General features: G+C 56.6%; 1 protein-coding gene across 5 annotated transcripts; it reads left to right on the forward strand.

Moving 5' to 3' along the window:
• The first annotated feature begins 1,174 nt into the window (after positions 1-1,174).
• Positions 1,175-17,927, forward strand: KATNB1 (katanin regulatory subunit B1). Of its 5 annotated transcripts, none has more exons than XM_074285874.1 (20): positions 1,175-1,502; positions 2,586-2,894; positions 5,392-5,522; positions 6,798-6,915; positions 10,742-10,842; positions 11,309-11,350; positions 11,906-11,989; positions 12,237-12,352; positions 12,926-12,997; positions 13,254-13,404; positions 14,124-14,311; positions 14,516-14,646; positions 14,784-14,834; positions 14,916-14,992; positions 15,084-15,203; positions 15,438-15,587; positions 15,903-15,979; positions 16,127-16,201; positions 17,027-17,143; positions 17,372-17,927. In XM_074285874.1, exons 2-20 carry the CDS (start codon positions 2,855-2,857, stop codon positions 17,502-17,504), a joined length of 1,974 nt encoding a protein of 657 aa, XP_074141975.1. In that variant the 5' UTR covers positions 1,175-1,502; positions 2,586-2,854; the 3' UTR covers positions 17,505-17,927. The 5 variants fall into 5 exon arrangements, with proteins under 5 accessions (XP_074141975.1, XP_074141978.1, XP_074141974.1 ...); XM_074285873.1 differs by lacking the exon at positions 1,175-1,502 and adding an exon at positions 1,520-1,647; XM_074285875.1 differs by lacking the exon at positions 1,175-1,502 and adding an exon at positions 1,885-2,190.
• The last annotated feature ends 651 nt before the right edge of the window (positions 17,928-18,578 follow it).

Genomic DNA, 18,578 nt, shown 5'->3' on the forward strand with positions numbered 1-18,578 from the left:
TCCCCGCCCGGGGTATCCCCACTTTCTCCAGTGACTTTCCCTAAGTGTAGTCTGATCGTGTTATTCCTTTAAATAAACGCCCCTATTGTTCAGTCACGGCCCTTTGGGGTTTTCTTGGCACGGGACTAAATGGGTTTGCTATTTCTTTCTCCAGATCATTTTACACATGAGGAAACTGAGGCAAACGGGGTGGAGTGACTTGCGCAGGGTCACACAGCTGACTTCAGGGCCCGTGCTCTATCCGCTGCGCCCCCTAGCTGCCCGCCTTCCCCCCTTCTTCCCTCCCCCCCAATTTAAAATTTTTATTAATGTTTTATTTTTTTCATTGTTTAATGTCTTTTTTATGTCACTGTTCTTTTTCCAATGACTCTCCCCCCTCCTCCATACATGGTCCTCCCTATAAGAAAGCACAGTTACTAAGCCAAAGCAGCAGCACGTGGCTCGTCTGGGGCCAGCACTTTCCGGCTGACAAGTTGAGGCACGTGGGCCTGCTGAGCCTCATGGTTCCTCATGGCATCGCTTGGGGCGCTTTCGGCCATTTCCCTCCGGGTCCGCGAACGAGTTTCCAGGTTTCTCTGCTATCTTCCTCTCAGTATTTCTCCGGAAGGAATATTCCATTTCATTCTTAGGCTACAATTTGTGGCGCCATTCGTCTACTCAATGGTTCTGCTTTCTTTAATATGCACATTATTGATATACAATCGATCACATAATCGATATATAATATACCTGTATCGATACATTTTAATGGACATCTGACAGGTTTCATATTTGTATATTTGGAGCCTCGTCCCGGCCATCGCGGCAGGGGCCTCTGGGGCCTCCCTTTTTCCTCTGTTAAATCGAGGGGGACTTAGATCTCCAACTCCTCGGCCAGCTCCCAAACCCCGCAGCCAAAGAAGCATCTCCTTTTGAATGACTTCGAACACTTGGCTCGTCCTAGTGGCGCTGGGCTCCAGGACTGGCGTAGAAAAGCCGACCACCAATTCGCCCTTTTGGAGACTTAAGGAATCTAAGACATTAGGGTATGGGAGAAGGGGGAAGGGTCTCACCCCAGATTTGCCCAAAATCAACATGACAGCCCAGCGACTTCAATGATTTTCTTTAGGGCTCTTCCTATTGACTGAGGCGCGACCGGCCTCTCAACAATAAGTGCTGTGATTGGTTAGAATCTGATTGGTTGCTAAGGGGATTGGTGCGGACGCCGTTAGAGGCGTGCCGCAGATTTTTAAACGTAAATGAGAATGGGAAGAAAGGTGATGGGGGGAGGGACCAGGACGGATGGAGCTCTGAGGTAGAGGCGGGACTTAAGAAATCGCAGGAACACATTGGTTCACCGTAAACCGGGGAGGGAGGACCTCGAACTCCCTTTCATTGTGATTAGTCGAAATAAGTGAAAAAAGGGGCCGTGATGAGAGAGAGCAGAACCAGGGTCTATTTCGATTGGTAAAGATTTCCTGGAGGCGTGGCATCGGCGGCGGCTGATTGGCCTGAGGGCGAAGGTAGGCGGGGACGGAGGCCGGAGGTTTTGTTGTGAGGGTCGGTTGTCAAGCAGCGGCCAATCAGGTCGGAGGATGGAGTCAGGTGGGGGCCGCGCTGGGAGCGGATCCTCTACCATCCGAGCAGCCGTCGCTGCCGCCGCCGCAGGTGTAGCTGGGGGCGAGGGCTGGGGACCGAGGGCCCGCAGGGGCGGGGGGCGATCTGATCCGTGCTTCCCTGAGCCGCGGAACCGGGGCCGGGGCGCCGCGAGAGGTCGAGGGCGGGAGGCTCCCCCGGCCCGGCCCTGGCCCCGTTCCCACCAACCCCCGGTCCGGGGAGGAACGGAAACGGCGCGCGCCGGGGGGAGGGGGGAAGAATAAAGAGGGGGACCTGAGGGGGCGGGGCCGGGGCACCGAAGGAAGAGGGTATGGAGGATGGAGGGAGGAGAAGGAAGAGGGTCAGAATTTGGAGGACGAGATGGGGAGGAAGGAGGATGATGGACAGGAGGAGGGGGTAGAGTGGAAGCGACAGTGAGGGGTGACCGGAGAGAGAAGGGAGGATGGAAAGCGGAATGAAGAGATTCAGATCAGGATAAACGGGGAAACGCAAGAAACGAGAAGATGGGAGACTGGAGAAGTGGACGGGAGGAAGGAGGGGAGGGGAGAAGAGAAGGGAGTGGAGGAGCGACTGATGAAGGAGGGGGGCGAAGGCGTGAGTATGGGGTAGAGGAGGGCAGGGGAGCACGGTGGGGGGGAGGGGCGGGGAGGGCGGCAGCTTTGGGGCTCTCGGCCCTTTACTCCAAGTGAGCGCAGGGAGAGGGAGAAGGGGCCGCCTGCACTCTGGGGCGGGGCCTCTAGCTGCTGCGCTGGTGTCCGGGGGGCTGCAGGGCAGGGGCAGGGCAGGTCTCGGGGATGTGCACTCTGCCGTCTGGGCCTTTCCCCGCCTCTGTTCCAGGTTGGGAGACAAGCGTTGTGTCCTCGGCCCGTGGGAGATTTCCGAGCGGTTTTTAGCGCTGGTCCGAGTCCCCACATTTGGGAGACCCCGGGCCCCGGGGTCCTTCAGGCAGCTCCCCTGTGTCAGGCTAACGGAAGCGGACTTTTTTTCAGATTAACAGAACTCTACAATGGACCGAGACTGACTGTCCGCGGTCTGGGATGTGCGCCGGCAGACACAGAGTGCTCGCTTGGATGTTATAAAGCAGGACTTACGGCGCCGCACAGGGAGCGTCTCCGCCTGATGTGTGGGAACTACGCCCGACTGCAGACTTGAGTCTGGGGGGGTTCTTCCCCCGCCCACTGGGGAAGTGGAGCGCTCCGCGGCGATCCTTCCGGCGGGCTTGGGGGCGCTGGCCAGCTGAAAGGAACTGGCCGCAAAAATGGCGACCCCTGTGGTGACCAAGACCGCGTGGAAGCTCCGTGAGTCTTTTCTTTTTCTCCTGCTGTCTGCCACCTGTTGGCCCCTGGAGAGTGGAGAGCTCCAGTGGGATGCTGGCGTTAGTCCGCACCCCTCCCCCTCTTATTGGCCCAAGGATTTGCACCAGACGGATAGGGCCAAAATTAGACCGAAGGGACCGAAGAGCGGCCCTCTGTGGTTTTCCTCCACCCTTAGGGGCTTTTATACCGGAAAGAAGGCTTGTTTTCCCGGGTTGTCTTTGTCAGAATGACCCCTGTGCCAAAGGTCACTAGCCTAGACGTGGAAGCCGGGGCCAGTCTCCCTTGAACCGTGCAGCCAGACATGGCAGCCCCGCGCCGGCTCCTGGAATATGCTCATGTTGTGTTGCTGGGTCGGGGGCAGGACAGGAAGTTGAGCTGGAGGGTGAAGACCACAGTGTGGGGGTCCGGCTGCTGCTTACGGCCTGCGTAGCCAGGTCACTCTCCTCTGGGCCCCTGAGTCGGGGATCCTGGCACCTCAGGTGCTAGCGGCCGCCCCGGGGGCCACAGCTGTCCAAGGGAGACAGGCCCCGCCCTGGGCCCTGGCTGCAGGGGCCGTGGGGACTCCCCGCCCCTTCTCGTGGGGGGTTGCTGCAGGACCCCGTTTCTCTGCTCTGGCCATAGTTCCTGGCTGTCAGCGGGGTCCAGATGTGATGAGTTCTCATGTAGGCCGGGGGCCCGGGGGGCCGACGAAGGCGGGCTTACAGCAGATGGCAGCAGGCGGGCTTGGCTTCGGGCTTGCAGCCGATTTCCTCTCTGGCACTGATGGGTGACATCACTGCTATTTTCCACAAGCAGCTAAGCCATCACTTTTCTTGTTGACTGTGTGCCTGCCGCCCGTGCCCCTCCCGGCTCCGGAGCGCCCTCCCTCCCCGCTCAGCCCTGTCCCTGCAGCACCCAGTCGGTCATTCCAGGCCTGATGACCATCTAATCTCAATGCAGCACTCGCCACCCTCTCCCCTCCCCCATTCCTGCAGAGTCACTGCCTGGGCCTCTAGGAAGAGTGTGCAGTTGCAGGAGGAGGAGAGGCTCTGAAACCCAGCCGACAGCTCCATTTTACAGGAGGGAATACCGAGGCCAGGGCTGGGACGTGACTGACCCAAGATCACTTAGCAGTAGAACGGGTCCTCAGGAAAGAGCTAGAAAGGGATAGCCATGACAGCGTGGCTGGTGACATCAGGCCCCTGAAGAGAGGCCGCTCAGGGTGCTGCTCTCAGTGGGAGAGGCCAGGGGGCCCACACGGAGGAGCAGTGCAGGGGGCGAGGGCCGCTTGGTGCCAGGGAATGTGGAGAAGGCCCAAACCAAGCAGGGGCCCAGAGCCCAGCACCCTGCCCCTGGTGCCCCGCGGCCCTGCCCCTGGTGCCCCTCGGCCCTGCCCTGGTGCCCCGCGGCCCTGCCCCTGGTGCCCCGTCCATTCTGGCAGTTTGTAGCTGCTTCCTAGGTGATGCTGTTGTGGAGGGGTGGTACCCGAAGTCCCCAAGGCCATCCTCCCTGGGCATGCTGCCCTCCTGTGGGTGCATTGTCAGTGGCCCTCAGGGAGCTTCTGGGCTCCTCGGCCCCAGGGGATTCGGGGCATAGGGTGCATGCGTGTCCGGCCACATTCCCACCTGCCCTCCCCACCACGATGTTTGAGACCCATTGTGAAAGCAGAAAACTTAGCTCCTGAGGGCTGGAAAAGGACATGGCCCTGCCCTGGGACCCTGGGAGGCCCAAAGCAGGCCCTGGTGCAGCGGCTCCCTGGGGACCCTGCCTCCCAGGACATTAAGGCATGAAAGCAGCACAAAGGCCTCCTGCCTTGAGCCCCGCCCTGTGGCCCACATCAAGCATCTCTTTCCCCCAGAATAGCCTCCCCCTTTCCCCCCCACCTCATTCCCATCACTCCCTGGGCCTCAGCTTCCTTCTCCTTAGAATGAGGGGTCCGCCTTCCAGGCCTCTGACCTCCTGCCCTGGAGCTGCTCCTGCCCCATCTGGGGCCGTTTCCTCTTCAGGTTTGTAGGCATTCCGTGAGGATCAGTAATGGTGTCATTCTTCTAAATTGGGAGACCCCCCCCCAGGCTCATCCATTTATTTCACAGAGGAGGAAACAAGAGGCCCAGAGAGGCAGCAGCTTGCTGGAGGTCACACAGAGGTGGTGGCCTTTCTCACTCTGAGACCACCCCCAGCCACTGGGCCATTCTCCTTCCTTGAAAGTGGATGTCAGCGCCTTTTATGGCTGGAAAGGGGGTCCTTGGGGTCCCTCCCTTCCCCAGGTTTCTTGCACTCGCAGCCTCCTGGTAGCCATTCCACTATTGTCCAGGATGGGATTCCCAGCTTCTTTCCAGCCCTGAGACTTCTCTCCACAAGCATTTCAGTGACATGAGGGAGGCCGGGGCTACTGGGCTCCGAGCTGATAGGGAGCAGGCACAGGTGGCATTTCCCCCCTCCCCCCCGGGCACAAGGCTTCCAGTGACTTTGGTCTCTTCCATTCCACCCCCTTCTGCAGAGGAGATTGTGGCCCATGCCAGCAATGTGTCCTCCCTGGTGTTGGGCAAAGGCTCAGGACGGCTTTTAGCAACAGGAGGAGATGATTGCCGGGTTAACCTGTGGTCAGTGAACAAGCCCAACTGCATCATGGTAAGTAGCGCCAGGGCGGGGGGCACAGAAGCAGGCGCGTCCCCAGGCAGGAGGCGCTGGGTCATCTCAGCATTCCCTTCTCCTAAGTGACTCCATGGGAGTGGGGAAGATGCCCATGTAGGCCCTTGGGCCTGAGAGCCGATGTGCCAAGAACCTCAGAGACTGGGAGACAGGCCCGCAGCGCGGCGCTTGAGGCTGAGCATCCAGCCAGAGTCCCAGCTCCGCTGTTACACCCTGTGTGACCTTGGGAAAGCCATTCAGCCTCAGTTTTCCTCCTCTGTAAAATGAGAGGATTGAGCTACATAATGTGCTAAAACCTCTGATCCTGAGAAGGATGTAGGAAGGGCAGAGGGCAGAGGGCTGAACTGAAGCTAAGGGCAGGAGCATCGCCTGAGTGTGGGAAGCAGAGGATTGGCCCTCGGGAGCTCCTCTCACCCAGAGAATAGAGCCATTTTTCACACTCGGGCGGGCTCGGCTGTGTTCCATTTGGAGCCAGCACACTTGGGAGATGGCTGCAGGGCCGCAGCCAAGGAGCGTCCCTGACAAGATGTGGTTGTTATCCTTTGGACGAGCCCCCACAGGGACAAACCGCAGGTTCCGTTATGGGGGCAGCCCTTCTCCCTCATCTAGCCTGAGGCTGCTTTGGCGCAAGCCTGGGGACAGAGAACGGGCTGCCACCCTTCATCTCCTGGGGTCCCAATCTACTGCCATGTTTCTCGCCTGCTCTGAGCCCTGTGAGAATCTCCTTATCTCCCAATCAGGACCTTCTCACAGTCTGTGCTAAGCTGAGCCCCTGGGGAGCACGGCAGAGCCGGACACTGCAGTTAGGGTGGTAGCAGCATCCCGGGGACTAGGTAACGCCAGGGGGAGCCCGCATGCTGCAGCAGATTTCTCCCCCTTGGAGTGTTGGCTCGGGGATAGGCCGTGTGCCTTTATCCCGGCTCCGAGCGCAGTCTATGGGGGGGCATGTGTGAGGGGAGCATGGAGAAGGACCAGGGTCTGCGTTGACTGCTTTGGGCTAAAAGGGTCACATGTGAGGAGAAGGGCAGTAAGTAGTTGAGGGCAACAGGATCAAGTCATCTGAAATGGCACTGTCCCCTTTGAGAGTTGAGGAAACTGAAGCAAAGGAAGGTGATCTTCCCACAAGTAAGCCACAGAGCCCCACCTCCTCAGAATCGCACTGTTTCTGCTCAAGGAAAGCAGCTTTGGGGCAGCAAGCTCTGGCCCTTCATACTAATAGTGCTGCCCTCTAGGCCATTTGTCTTTTGTTCCCAGAGCTTAACTGGCCACACGTCGCCCGTGGAGAGCGTTCGACTCAACACTCCTGAGGAGCTCATTGTGGCCGGATCCCAGTCGGGCTCCATTCGAGTTTGGGACCTGGAAGCTGCCAAAAGTAGGTTTGGCCCTTGTTTTTCTCCATTGTTTTTGTCTTTATGTTCCCATTGAGGGTCCGGTGGCTTCAAAAGTTGCCCACAAGATAGCTTGTGATAGCTAATTAACAACTGAACTAGCTAATCGATAATTGTTCTAAATGATTTGGATTTTAGTCAGAAAGGGCAGGAGGGGGAAAAGCCATGGTTTTGTTGCCCATATTGTTTGTGTTTCTATTTAATCTGCATTTCTGTGGAATATTGACCTAACAACTATATTATTTCTGTATATAATATGGAGATTATGTACATATAGACAACAATATATATTATATACTGATATAACTAAATTGTTGTAAAAGCACTTCCAACCAGCACCCCAGTGGCTCCAGGTTCAGAGCTGGGACATGGGCTTCAGACGGCTTTCTTTCCAGCATTCCGTCTCCTCTCATGGCTCCCTGCCCACCACAAAAGCTGCCCCCACATGCTTTCGGCCCAATGCCCTTTTTCATCTCCACCATGGAACAGCAACAAATAGATCATAAGGCAGCTGACTATGTCTTATTACATTTTGAAAGCCTGATCTTGCTCAAGAACAGAGAACTGCTTAATTCCCAACCCTCTTGGAGAAACACCCATCAGATGGCAAGAACAAATGGTGGTTGTAAAGTGCAGCATCCCAACGAACTGGTCTTGCGGCTCTGCACCAAGCCATTGCATCAGGAGTAATGGCACACGGCCTCCAGCCCTCGTTGGGATCTCCTTACTCAGGCTTTGGAGCTCACGGTGAGGGAAGCCCGATTTCTGAGATGCCCTGTTAAGAAAGAGGAGCTGTGGGGGTGGGGCCTGAAACCCCACTGGAGAATTGAGGAGTGGGGAGCATTGTGTGCCCCACTTGTCCTTCACCAGCCACACAGGCCTGTAAGCTTCTGGGAGTACCCAAAGGTGACAACATCAGAGCCCCACCCTGAACAGAGGGTCCCCCAGGGAAGGGGGGGAACAAATGGAGGGGCTTGTTTATGTTTGAGGAGATAAAGGAAAAAGGGAGCCAAGGAGCTAGTGCTGGGCTTGTTCCAGGACTCAGCTGCCAGGAAGGAGTGTCAGCAGCACAAGAGGCCTGCCTTCTCAGAGAAATGCAAATTAAGACAACTCTGAGATACCACTACACACCTGTCAGATTGGCTAAGATGACAGGAAAAGATAATGATGAATGTTGGAGGGGGTGTGGGAAAACTGGGACACTGATGCATTGTTGGTGGAATTGTGAAAGAATCCAACCATTCTGGAGAGCAACTTGGAACTATACCCTTTGACCCAGCATTGCTACAACTGGGCTTATATCCCAAAGAAATACTAAAGAACAGAAAGGGACCTGTATGTGCCAAAATGTTTGTGGCAGCTCTTTTTGTAGTGGCCAGAATCTGGAAGATGAATGGATGTCCATCAGTTGGAGAATGGTTGGGTAAATTGTGGTATATGAAGGTTATGGAATATTATTGCTCTGTAAGAAATGACCAGCAGGAGAAATACAGAGAGGCTTGGAGAGACTTACATCAACTGATGCTGAGTGAAATGAGCAGAACCAGAAGATCACTATACACTTCAACAATGATACTGTATGAAGATGTATTCTGATGGAAGTGGAAATCTTCAACATAAAGAAGATCCAACTCACTTCCAGCTGATCAATGATGGACAGAAATAACTACACCCAGAGAAGGAACACTGGGAACTGAATGTAAAATATTAGCACTACTGTCTATCTACCCAGGTTACTTATACCTTCGGAATCCAATACTTAACGTGCAACAAGAAAATGGTATTTCCACACATATATTGTATCTAGGTTATACTGTAACACATGTAAAATGTATGGGATTGCCTGTCTTCTAGGGGAGGGAGTAGAGGGAAGGAGGGGAAAATTTGGAAAAAGAATCCAAGGGATAATGTTATAAAAAGAAATTACTCATACATATATACTGTCAAAAAAATTATAATTATAAAATTTTTTAAAAATGCTTAAATGTGGGAAAAAACAAAAACAAAACAAACAAACAAAAAAAAAAAACAAGAGGTCCACCTTCGAGGCCCGTCTTCCGTCTTTACTGGCTCCTTGGACTGGATGGCCCCAGCCTCGTCATCCACAAAGTGGGGACAGCAGCCTCTGTTGTAAGAGGATCACAAGGTTGTGATGAGAATCAGAGCGGGTCATGCATACAAAAATGCCCTGAAAAGACTTAAAAATCAGGAAGCAATAACGCATAATTTGTTTTGAGTGAGTGGAACTAGAAGGTGAGCTGCCTGGATTCGACTCCCTCCTGCTCCCTCATCCCTCAGGACTAAATTTTTATCACTGTGGACGCACACATTCTCTGCTGGGGGAACAAATGCCTTGAAAAGCTGTGAGAAACTTAGCGAATCAGTTAAATGATCGTTTATTAGAGGCTTTCAGTTTGCCAGGCACTGCACCAAGTGCTGGGGCACAAAAAAAGGCAGAGACTGGGAGTCTGCCCTCCAGGAGCTCACTTCCTCATGCGGGGAGGCAGCAGCCATCTATGTACAAGATAGAGACAGGAAAATTGGGAAGCAGCCTCAGAGGGAGGAGCAGGACCTTCTGCAAGGGACTCCCCTCTGAGACCTGGGCCCGGCCTATTCCTCCAGACCACCCAAGCACATGTGCTGTTTCACAGAAGGTGGAGGATCTGCCAGGCTTCTCTCCAAGTTTGAAGTAAGGGTTTGCAGCGCTTCTTGGAACACTATGGCAGAAGAGACTCGTTTGAATTGTTGAAAAATTGAATTCATTCTCCCTAGAGTGGCCCCTTCACAGGCCGTAGTTCTCACACTTTACTTGCCAGGCAAACCACCTCCTCGAGGCAGAAAAGGCTATGGCAGAAGCCAGTGGGATTTCCTGGGCCCTCAGGCCTCCAGCAGCTGCATTGGGGACTGAGATGTTAGAGCATTCTAGGGAGCCCTCGTCCCCGGCAGTGGGCTGACCCTCCTAGGCCAGGCCCTGCGAGAGCATGGCAGCCTGGAGAAGGTGGCTGAATGCCAGCTCGTTCCCTCCCTCTGAGAGGGTCTGAACAGACACCCCCTCAAACCCTCCCACAGAGCGAGGAGCACCCCACTCCTCATCAGGTACTGAAGGATTCCGCAAACCTGCTTCTTGCCGAGGCCAGGGGATGCCCAGGGCTGGCTCAAGGGGTGCCCGGTGGGGTAAACTGACGCCCTTCAGAAAATGGGCTTTTATAACATGCCAGGCAGAACACAGTGAGGCAGCAACAGCTGAGAATTTGTAGACAGCTTCACCAAAGCCTGACGGGGAAGGCTCTGGCCGCTGGTCAGGCTCCTTCTGTGTCTAGCATTGGAGGCCTGCTGGTTTTCCTTCAAAATGCTGCTTGTTCATTCTTAAAAAGGGGAAAAGGCGATGGAGATTAAAGACTGTAGAGACGGGCCACAGGATCAGGGGTTTGATAAGAGTGTGTGTGACCCAGAGGCTCATTTATCATGCTCTTAACAGAATAAAGTTTCTTTAATGTTTTCCAAATGACTCTCCCAAGAATTGGTGCCTTCTGTCGGAGGGATTGGGGAGACCACACCTTTGAAAGGATCCCCTGGGCCGAGAGCCATAGGGATCCTGGTCCCTTCTGCTTCTCCACGGCCTTGAACAGGAAGCTTACCCCTGAAAACCAAGGGTCTCACAGAGGCTCCTCCCAGCAGCGTGGGCATGGGCGATGGGCACACAGGGAACGAGCGCTGCGAGCTGGCTTCCTGGCTGGCAGGAGCAGCTGCCCTCGTGTTCTGTCAGACAACAAAACCCACATCCCATTCTCTTGTGTTCCCCCTTGGCAGTTCTTCGTACCTTAATGGGGCATAAAGCCAACATCTGCAGCCTGGACTTCCATCCCTATGGGGAGTTTGTAGCCTCTGGTTCTCAGGATACAAACATTAAGGTAAGGCCCCTCAAGAGAGTCCCCAAGCACTGCAGGCACTGAGGGAGACCCACAGCTCGCTTGTGTGACCCTCAGTGTTGGGAACAGGGTGAAGACGGAAGGCTTCCCTGATGAGGGCACTGTTTCTGGTCCCTCAGTATGGCCTCCCCTGGACTTCTGGGGCTAGCTGGCCAGGGCCCAGCCTGGGGGTGCCCACTGCCTGCATCCAGAAGGTGAAATGGGAGAGCACAGCTCTGAGCTGGATTGACCGAGTCTGAACTTCAGACTAAACAAGGTCAGGGGAAACGTGGTCCAGGCAGTTGGCTCTCTGGATGCTGATTGTGGAGGGGAAGGGGGAGCCCCCGACTTCAGAACTTGTTCCTAGGGTAGGAGCCAAACTCAGTCCCCTTCCAGGTATTGTTATTGCTGAGTCTGTGGTCTTGATCGCCCCCCCTCCTGACCTCCTCCCCTCTGCTCTTCTCCCCAGCTCTGGGACATACGGAGAAAAGGCTGTGTGTTCCGGTATAAGGTACGAGGTCGTTGTTGATACAACCGAGAGAACTGTGCTGTGTTTTGGGGGCACAAAAGGAGGAGAGCGGGCAGTCTGGTTAAGGGAACAGTGGCAGAGGTGGCCCTCAAGGCTCTCCTTGGCCATTACCGTTTCCCTGGCTTTACTTCCTCCCCTTGTCCTGCCCATGCCCAGCCCTTACCAGACCCAGGCCTGGATGCTCCTCAGCGTCCACCTCCTCTCCTGTTCCCATCTGCTGAACAGAGTAGGAGGTGGCCACACAAATGCCGCGCACTCCCTCCCCAGGCCGTCCTTCTGTTCCTCTCAAGTCGGTTCTTGTCTAAGGCAGACTCTCCTGATTTCTGCCAAAGGCACGGCCACCTTTGGGATCCCCTAGACTGGCAGCCTCCACATCATCTCCAACTTCTCCCTCTCCTTTAACGTGGCCAGCCACTTGTCAGAACTTAGCATTTCTCTCCTCCCAACATATCCAATACGGAAAAGAAATGGGAAGCATGGGTGCTGCTGCCTACACCTCCTTGCCCAGCCTCTCAAACGGGCTTGTTTCTCTTTCAGGGGCACACTCAGGCCGTCAGATGTCTCCGGTTTAGCCCCGATGGGAAATGGTTAGCGTCTGCTGCAGATGACCACAGCGTGAAGGTAGATCCCGGTCCCCCCTTCTTGCATGAGCTCAGAGTTGGGACGACAGGTCTGTAGTCTCCTGCCTGGATCCAGTGGAGGCTGTTTGTCCTCAGGCCGATGCCAGTGTTTCTGTGGGACAGGTTATCTCTATGAGCCAAGGTTTCCGTGCTCTGTGCTCGGACCTTGACCCAGCCTGGAAATGAGGAGGTAGCTGAACACCCCCTGGTGAGCTCCATGCTCAGGCCTGGCTCTCTCATCTCCCCAGCTTTGGGATCTGACTGCGGGGAAGATGATGTCCGAGTTCCTGGGACACACGGGGCCCGTCAACGTGGTAGAGTTTCACCCAAATGAGTACCTCCTGGCTTCTGGCAGCGCAGACAGGTAAGCAGAGCCCTCATGGCAGGGGTTCATCCGGGGAAGGGCAGCCTTCCAAGCCATTGTGACCCCCCTCTTCTGCTGAGAATTTGGGGTACACTTTGGAGCAGGAGAGCAGGGACTTCCCCTGGGGCCAGGGCCTTTCTGGCTATTGTCCAGAAGGAGCCAAATGAAAGAGCATCTGGACAGTTGAAGTCTGACGCAGCTTTTAAAAGTCCACGGGACTTCACATGATTGGAGAAGACTGACCCATCTCACTTCTTATCGTCTGGTTTTTCTACTTGTCACATGATCCCAGGCCCTTCAGGTGCATTTTTACCTTGTGAGCCCTTAACCAGTGCCTTTTTTCCTTCACTACTTCCCCTGTGGAGTCTGCCAGGAAGAAGTCTCCTCTCTCTAGGTGTGCCTGGCTCCAGGCCCATATTCTGCTGTCTCTGGTTCTATCGATGCCTGGATAGTTGTTTTGGGAAAGTCTGGTCCCTGTGATTTACTGCATTTAGAAGTTCTTTAGGAGACAAGACCCTCACATAGGGCTAAGGACAAGCCTACCTACGTCCTGGGGATCATTTCCTCTTGCAGGACAATCCGCTTCTGGGATCTGGAGAAGTTCCAGGTGGTCAGCTGCATCGAAGGGGAACCTGGGCCTGTCAGGTATGTGGGCGTCCCCTCAGCATCAGGCATTTGGGAGATCAGGCTCCTTCAGTCCCTCGTCAAGTAGCTGTAGACCCATTTGGACCCTTAGGACTCAGACTGAGCACAGACAGAGCTTGTTGTAGAACCACCATGGGTTTCTGAGGGCCTTCTAGGAATGGCCTTTGGCTGGGCCAGGATCTCCCTTGGATGGCAGGGGTGGTTTCCCAGTGGCTCCTGGGTGACCCCCCCTTCTCCACTCCCTGTCTGTTGCCAGGAGTATACTCTTTAACCCTGACGGCTGCTGCTTGTACAGCGGGTGTCAAGACTCCCTTCGGGTGTATGGCTGGGAGCCAGAGCGCTGCTTCGACGTGGTCCTGGTGAACTGGGGCAAGGTGGCCGACCTGACCACCTGCAACAATCAGCTGGTGAGCACAGCCAGCAGGCAGCCCCCTCCCCCAAGTCCAATATATATACATATATATATATATATATATATATATATATATATAAATAAAAAAAAATACTAAATCTAATTTTAGAAAGAAACTAAAAACCCTACCTGCTCACCTCATTGGGGGAAAAAAAAACCCCAAACAATCTTGTCGCAAACCTGCAGTTGAGCAGCACAGGTTCCTGCGCTTTCGTGTCCAGACATTTCTGCTCCCATCTGCCCCCAGGGCCAGTCCTATGCCACTGGCTCCATCGGAGCCTCCACTGTCACACTGATCCAAGTGCTGAAGGCCTTCAGGCGTGTGTTTGTACAGTGTCGTGGTGCTGGTATAAGTTGGGCAGACATCTACAGTGAGTGGCCCGACCAAGTGCTGCCGAGCCCTCCTGGGCCAGTTTTGCTAGGCAGAACCCCCAGCCTTTGTGTGCGGCTCTCCACTTGTGTGTGATTTGGAGCCTGTTTCCATGGGGCTGGTGATAGTTTGCTAACATTTGCCAGTTTAGAAATGCCATCCAGGGAGAGCCTGAGCTGAGTGTCTGGGCATGGGGCTGCCCGGGGGCCAGGAGGTGCCAGCTTGCCATGCCCCTCATCCCCCAGGCCAGAGGCCCTCACCTTGTGCATTGAGAGGGAAGGGCTCGGGCTGCCTGGTCTCCACAGGCCCTTCCAGTGCTGACATTCTGGTTTCTTTGAGCCCAGATTGGCGTCTCCTTTGCCCAGAGCAACGTTTCCTCTTACGTGGTGGATCTGAACCGGGTCACGAGGTCTGGGACCATTGTACAGGACCCAGTGCAGGACAGCAGGCCCGTGGCTCAGCCCACACCCACCAGTTCCACCATCCGCCGAGGGTATGAGAGGCCAGCCACAGCCTGCAGCAAACCCCAGAGGTGAGCCTGGAGCCCAGGGCACTGTGGGCCAGGGCCAGATGCACAGAGGGGGATTCTCCCCAGTGGAGAGGCTTGACCAGGTGCAGGCTCAGCTCCCCGACAAAAGCAGAGGCCGGGAGGCCGGCCTCACCCAAAGGCTTCCTTCTCCCTTCTCTCCCCTCCTTCCTCGGCCTCCTCCTCCCCCCCCCCGGCCCGGTACGTCAGGGTGAAGCAGAACTCGGAGAGCGAGAGGCGGAGCCCCAGCAGCGAGGATGACCGTGATGAGCGGGAATCCCGGGCCGAGATCCAGAACGCCGAGGACTACAAGGAGATCTTCCAGCCCAAGAACAGCATCAGTGAGTCCCGGTCCCGGGTCCCAGGTCCCGGGAAGCCAGAGAGGCCAGGCCGGGTGGCCAAAGAGGCCGGGGCAGAAGCAAGGCTGCTCTGGGAGCTGGGCCTGACCTCCCTCCACCCCTTCACTTTACCTCTGCAGGTCGGACCCCGCCTAAGAGGAGTGAGCCATTCCCCGCCCCTCCAGAGGATGGTGAGTGGGGGGGAGGGCGGCGGCCTTGCCCCCCAAGTCCCTCTGAGCGTGAGCTAAGGGAAACTTTGTCCTTTTCCCTAGACATGGCCATAGCAAAGGAGGCATCCAAGCCCAGCCAGGCCATGGACGTCCAACTCCCGATGCCAAACAGAGGAAACGTATGTCTCGAGGGCCTGGGGCCAGGCCGGGCGGTGAGGGGGGAGAGCATGGATCTGCCCTGACATCCCACTGCTCCTCTCTCCCCTCTAGTCTGACTTTGTGCCCAGGGTTCCCGTTGCCACTTCCACCCCAATGTCCAAAGCTGAGCCTGCTGTCATTCCTGCTGCCAGAAACGAGCCCATTGGGCTCAAAGCCTCCGACTTCCTACCTGTAAGGAAAGTGGGCACAGCCAGGGGGGTTTTATCAGGGCCTGGGTGGGGGAAGTAATCATAGGGCCCGCACTCACCTTATAGAGGATGGGCCCTCCCATCTCCTGCCCCAGGCCTCATGCACCCCACAGTGCAGCCTCACACACCCGCTGGGGTCGGAGGAGCCAGAGACCCAGGCCCAGGTCCAGCTCCTCCTGCTCACAGCCCAGCAACCCAGCCTTTTGCCTCTGCCCAGGCCGTGAAGATGCCCAATCAGTCAGAGATGGTGGATGAAGATGCCATGTCCCAGATCCGAAAGGGCCACGATACCATGTGTGTGGTTCTGACCAGCCGTCATAAGAACCTGGACACTGTGCGGGCCGTCTGGACCACAGGCGACATCAAGGCAAGGAGGGCCTTTAGCTGAGGGGTTCACTGTGGGCTGCTCCACCACTGAGCCATGGGTGGTTCTGGCTGGGCCCAAGCACTCCCAGACATCTATCTGGGCCTGAACTCAAGGCTCCACAGGCCCATGCGTAGATTAGGATCATCCAGGGACTTAGATGGAAAAAACTCTTCTTACTTTTTTGGGGGGCCCTTTGTATTCATACACATTGAAGAATTTGCTTCTGAGGGGTGTTCAGGGCTTCACCAGGCTTTGCTTTGGGACTCAGTGGTCTGGGCAGCTCTTGATGCCAGGGCCACACCTGTGTCTCCCCAGACATCCGTGGACTCAGCCGTGGCCATCAATGACTTGTCCGTGGTTGTAGACCTCCTCAACATAGTGAATCAGAAAGCGTAAGTATCTGGGCCCACACCGGGGCAGGGACTGGATCCATGGCACAGTCAGGCCAGACAGACGAGGGGCTTGGCGCGGGCGGGGCCAGACAGACAAGGGGCTCAGCATGGGTGGGGCCTCGGACTAGCTGCTCTCTCATCCTGCAGGTCTCTTTGGAAACTGGACCTCTGCACCACTGTCCTCCCCCAGATCGAGAAGCTGCTTCAGAGTAAATATGAGAGGTGAAGGCCGAGCACCCCACCCACCCGCATGCACACACATGGGCCCCCCCAGGTCTGCCCCACCACATGCACACCTGTGTACGCTCTCCCCAACTCCCTGCCCCCATTATCAGGAGCTTTCCTTGGCAGTCTCCAGCTGACCCCCCTCTTTCTTTGGGAAGTTCCCCGCCCTAGGGCAGGCCAGCTCAGAGCCCGGGGTGGCACTTGGAGGTGAATCCCCTGAGAGCAGCCCCAGCCTCTGCACCTTTCACTTGGGAGGCTTGGCTTACAAAGTGTGTGGTTTTGGGGGTGGAGGGGCCCTCCTCAGCCACAGCTGGCTCCCCTTGCCTCCAGCTGAGACAGACCCGCTCTCTGCCGCCCTACTGGTAACTGAAATCCCGGGCGCTCGGTCACCGCAGCTGTGTCCGACTCCCCAGGCACAGATCCTGGAGTGCTTTGCTATTTCCTTCTCCTGTTCATTTTATAGAGGAAACTGAGGCAGGAAGGTGAGATGGGTTCCCAGGGGGTCACAGCGAGTGAGTCAGGCTATGTTTGAACCCAGGTCCTCCAGACTCTACCCGGTGCTCTGTGCCCCGAGATAATACCAGGAGGCCCCTTCCCCTGTTCTGTGAAACCGACCCCATCACCCAAGAGCCAGAAAAGCCAGCTTTGGCCCACAGCGCGAGACACTCCTTCCCCCTACTCACCCCCCAGGAGCGGAGACCAGTCCTTTGCAGCCCCCATCTCTCATTTTGTGATTGAGAGCCTCCACAGCCCTCTACCCAAGTGGGTTTCCTTGGGAGCCCACTGGGACCCAGCCCCCTGACTGTGAATCTCTCCCCAAAGCTACGTGCAGACAGGGTGCACCTCCTTAAAGCTGATCCTGCAGCGGTTTCTACCCCTGATCACAGACATCCTGGCTGCCCCGCCTTCGGTGGGGGTGGACATCAGCAGAGAGGAGAGGTGAGGGAGCCGGACAGGGGAGGGGGGGGGGCTGGATGGGGCTGGATGAGGTGATTGGGCAGAGGAAGCTGGGCAGGGCTAGGAGTACCAAAGGAGGAGCTCTAGGAATCCCATTGGGGGAGGACCCTCCTATTGCCCCTCTCCCCTAGGCCTCCCAGGAGGATGGTGGGAGCTGGCCATGGGGGCGGGGCCAGGCCTCCCTCATCCCAATCCTCCCTGTGTCCCCAGACTCCACAAGTGCAGGCTGTGCTACAAGCAGCTGAAGAACATCAGCCACCTCATCAAGACCAAGTCCGGCCTCAGCGGCCGCCACGGCAGTGCCTTCCGGGAGCTGCATCTGCTCATGGCCCCCTTGGACTGAGTGACCAGCACCTCCCCAGGCTCGCACGTGCAACCTCCGCCCGGCCCCTGCTCAGCCTGTCCCCAGGACCTCCACACATAGAGGGGGACGGGGCTGGGCCGGGACTCGAGGCAGAGAACCCCCCTCCTGCCCTCGCCCCCCAGGCTTAGAGGTTCTGAAAGTCCGGCTCTCCCACTCACGTCGCCTCTCCGTTCTCCCCGTCCCGGACCCGCTCTGGGGCCCAGCCACGGCTGTTGGGTTGGGACCCGTGTGGGCTTTGTCCCGAGAGACTCGGACCTCCACCCCGGCGTCCACACAGCACTCAGAAACTCCTGCCAGCGGTGCGGACTCCCAGCTCTGCACGGCTCCTGCAGAGGGAGGAGAGTGGGCCAGCCGGGGGCTCCTGCAAAGACTTTGTTCTCCAATAAACAGCTGTCCAACTTGGCCCCCTTCTCCCTCCTTCTGGGCCAGCACGGAGGTTGTCATGTAGGGGGGCGCTGGATGAGACTCTGGGCTCCTTTGGGGAGAGGTCTGGAAGCTTGACCCTGAGGACTCCAGCAGGCAGGTGGGCGGGCACAGCAGCCACTGATCCTGGCTCACCACGGCTGACCCCTTAGCTGGGGGGGGAGGGGGGGCAGTACTAGCAGCTTGAGGGCCTCCCCTGAGGACCCGGAACATTGGCAAGGAGCTTGGAGTGAAGTTAGGATGGCCCCCTGGCAGGATCAGTCCCCCTGATGGGACCAGCTTCCCTGGCAGAACTGACCCCAGGCAGGATCGGCCATCCTAAAAGAATTGGTCCCCTGACAGGATGAGTCCCCCTGGTGGGACCAGCCACCCTGATAGGATCGGTCCCCTGGCAAAATCGGCTTTCTGGCAGGCCTAGTAAGACCGGCACCCAGCGGGGTCAGTCCCCCAGTTGGGATCAGTCCCCTGGCCTTTGAGCCGGGTCAGTGTAGGACTGCGCTCTGACCACCAGAGGGAGACCAAGGCCAGCCTTCCCCATCCTGGGCTTCCCTTTTTCTGCTGGCGTCACTAATGAGAAGGGCCCAGACACAGTGTCCCTCTGCATCCGTGTACACACGTGTCCCCAGAGTC

Source organism: Sminthopsis crassicaudata, chromosome 2 (assembly GCF_048593235.1).
Source record: "Sminthopsis crassicaudata isolate SCR6 chromosome 2, ASM4859323v1, whole genome shotgun sequence".
Classification (NCBI taxonomy): Eukaryota; Metazoa; Chordata; class Mammalia; order Dasyuromorphia; family Dasyuridae; genus Sminthopsis; species Sminthopsis crassicaudata.

Excerpts from the sequence above, each read along its gene's own strand:
- KATNB1 (XM_074285874.1), top strand. The coding sequence starts at position 2,855 with ATGGCGACCCCTGTGGTGACCAAGACCGCGTGGAAGCTCC. Across the intron at positions 15,204-15,437 it reads AAGCCTCCGACTTCCTACCT|GCCGTGAAGATGCCCAATCA; the intron begins GTAAGGAAAGTG and ends GCCTCTGCCCAG. Across the intron at positions 17,144-17,371 it reads GACATCAGCAGAGAGGAGAG|ACTCCACAAGTGCAGGCTGT; the intron begins GTGAGGGAGCCG and ends CTGTGTCCCCAG.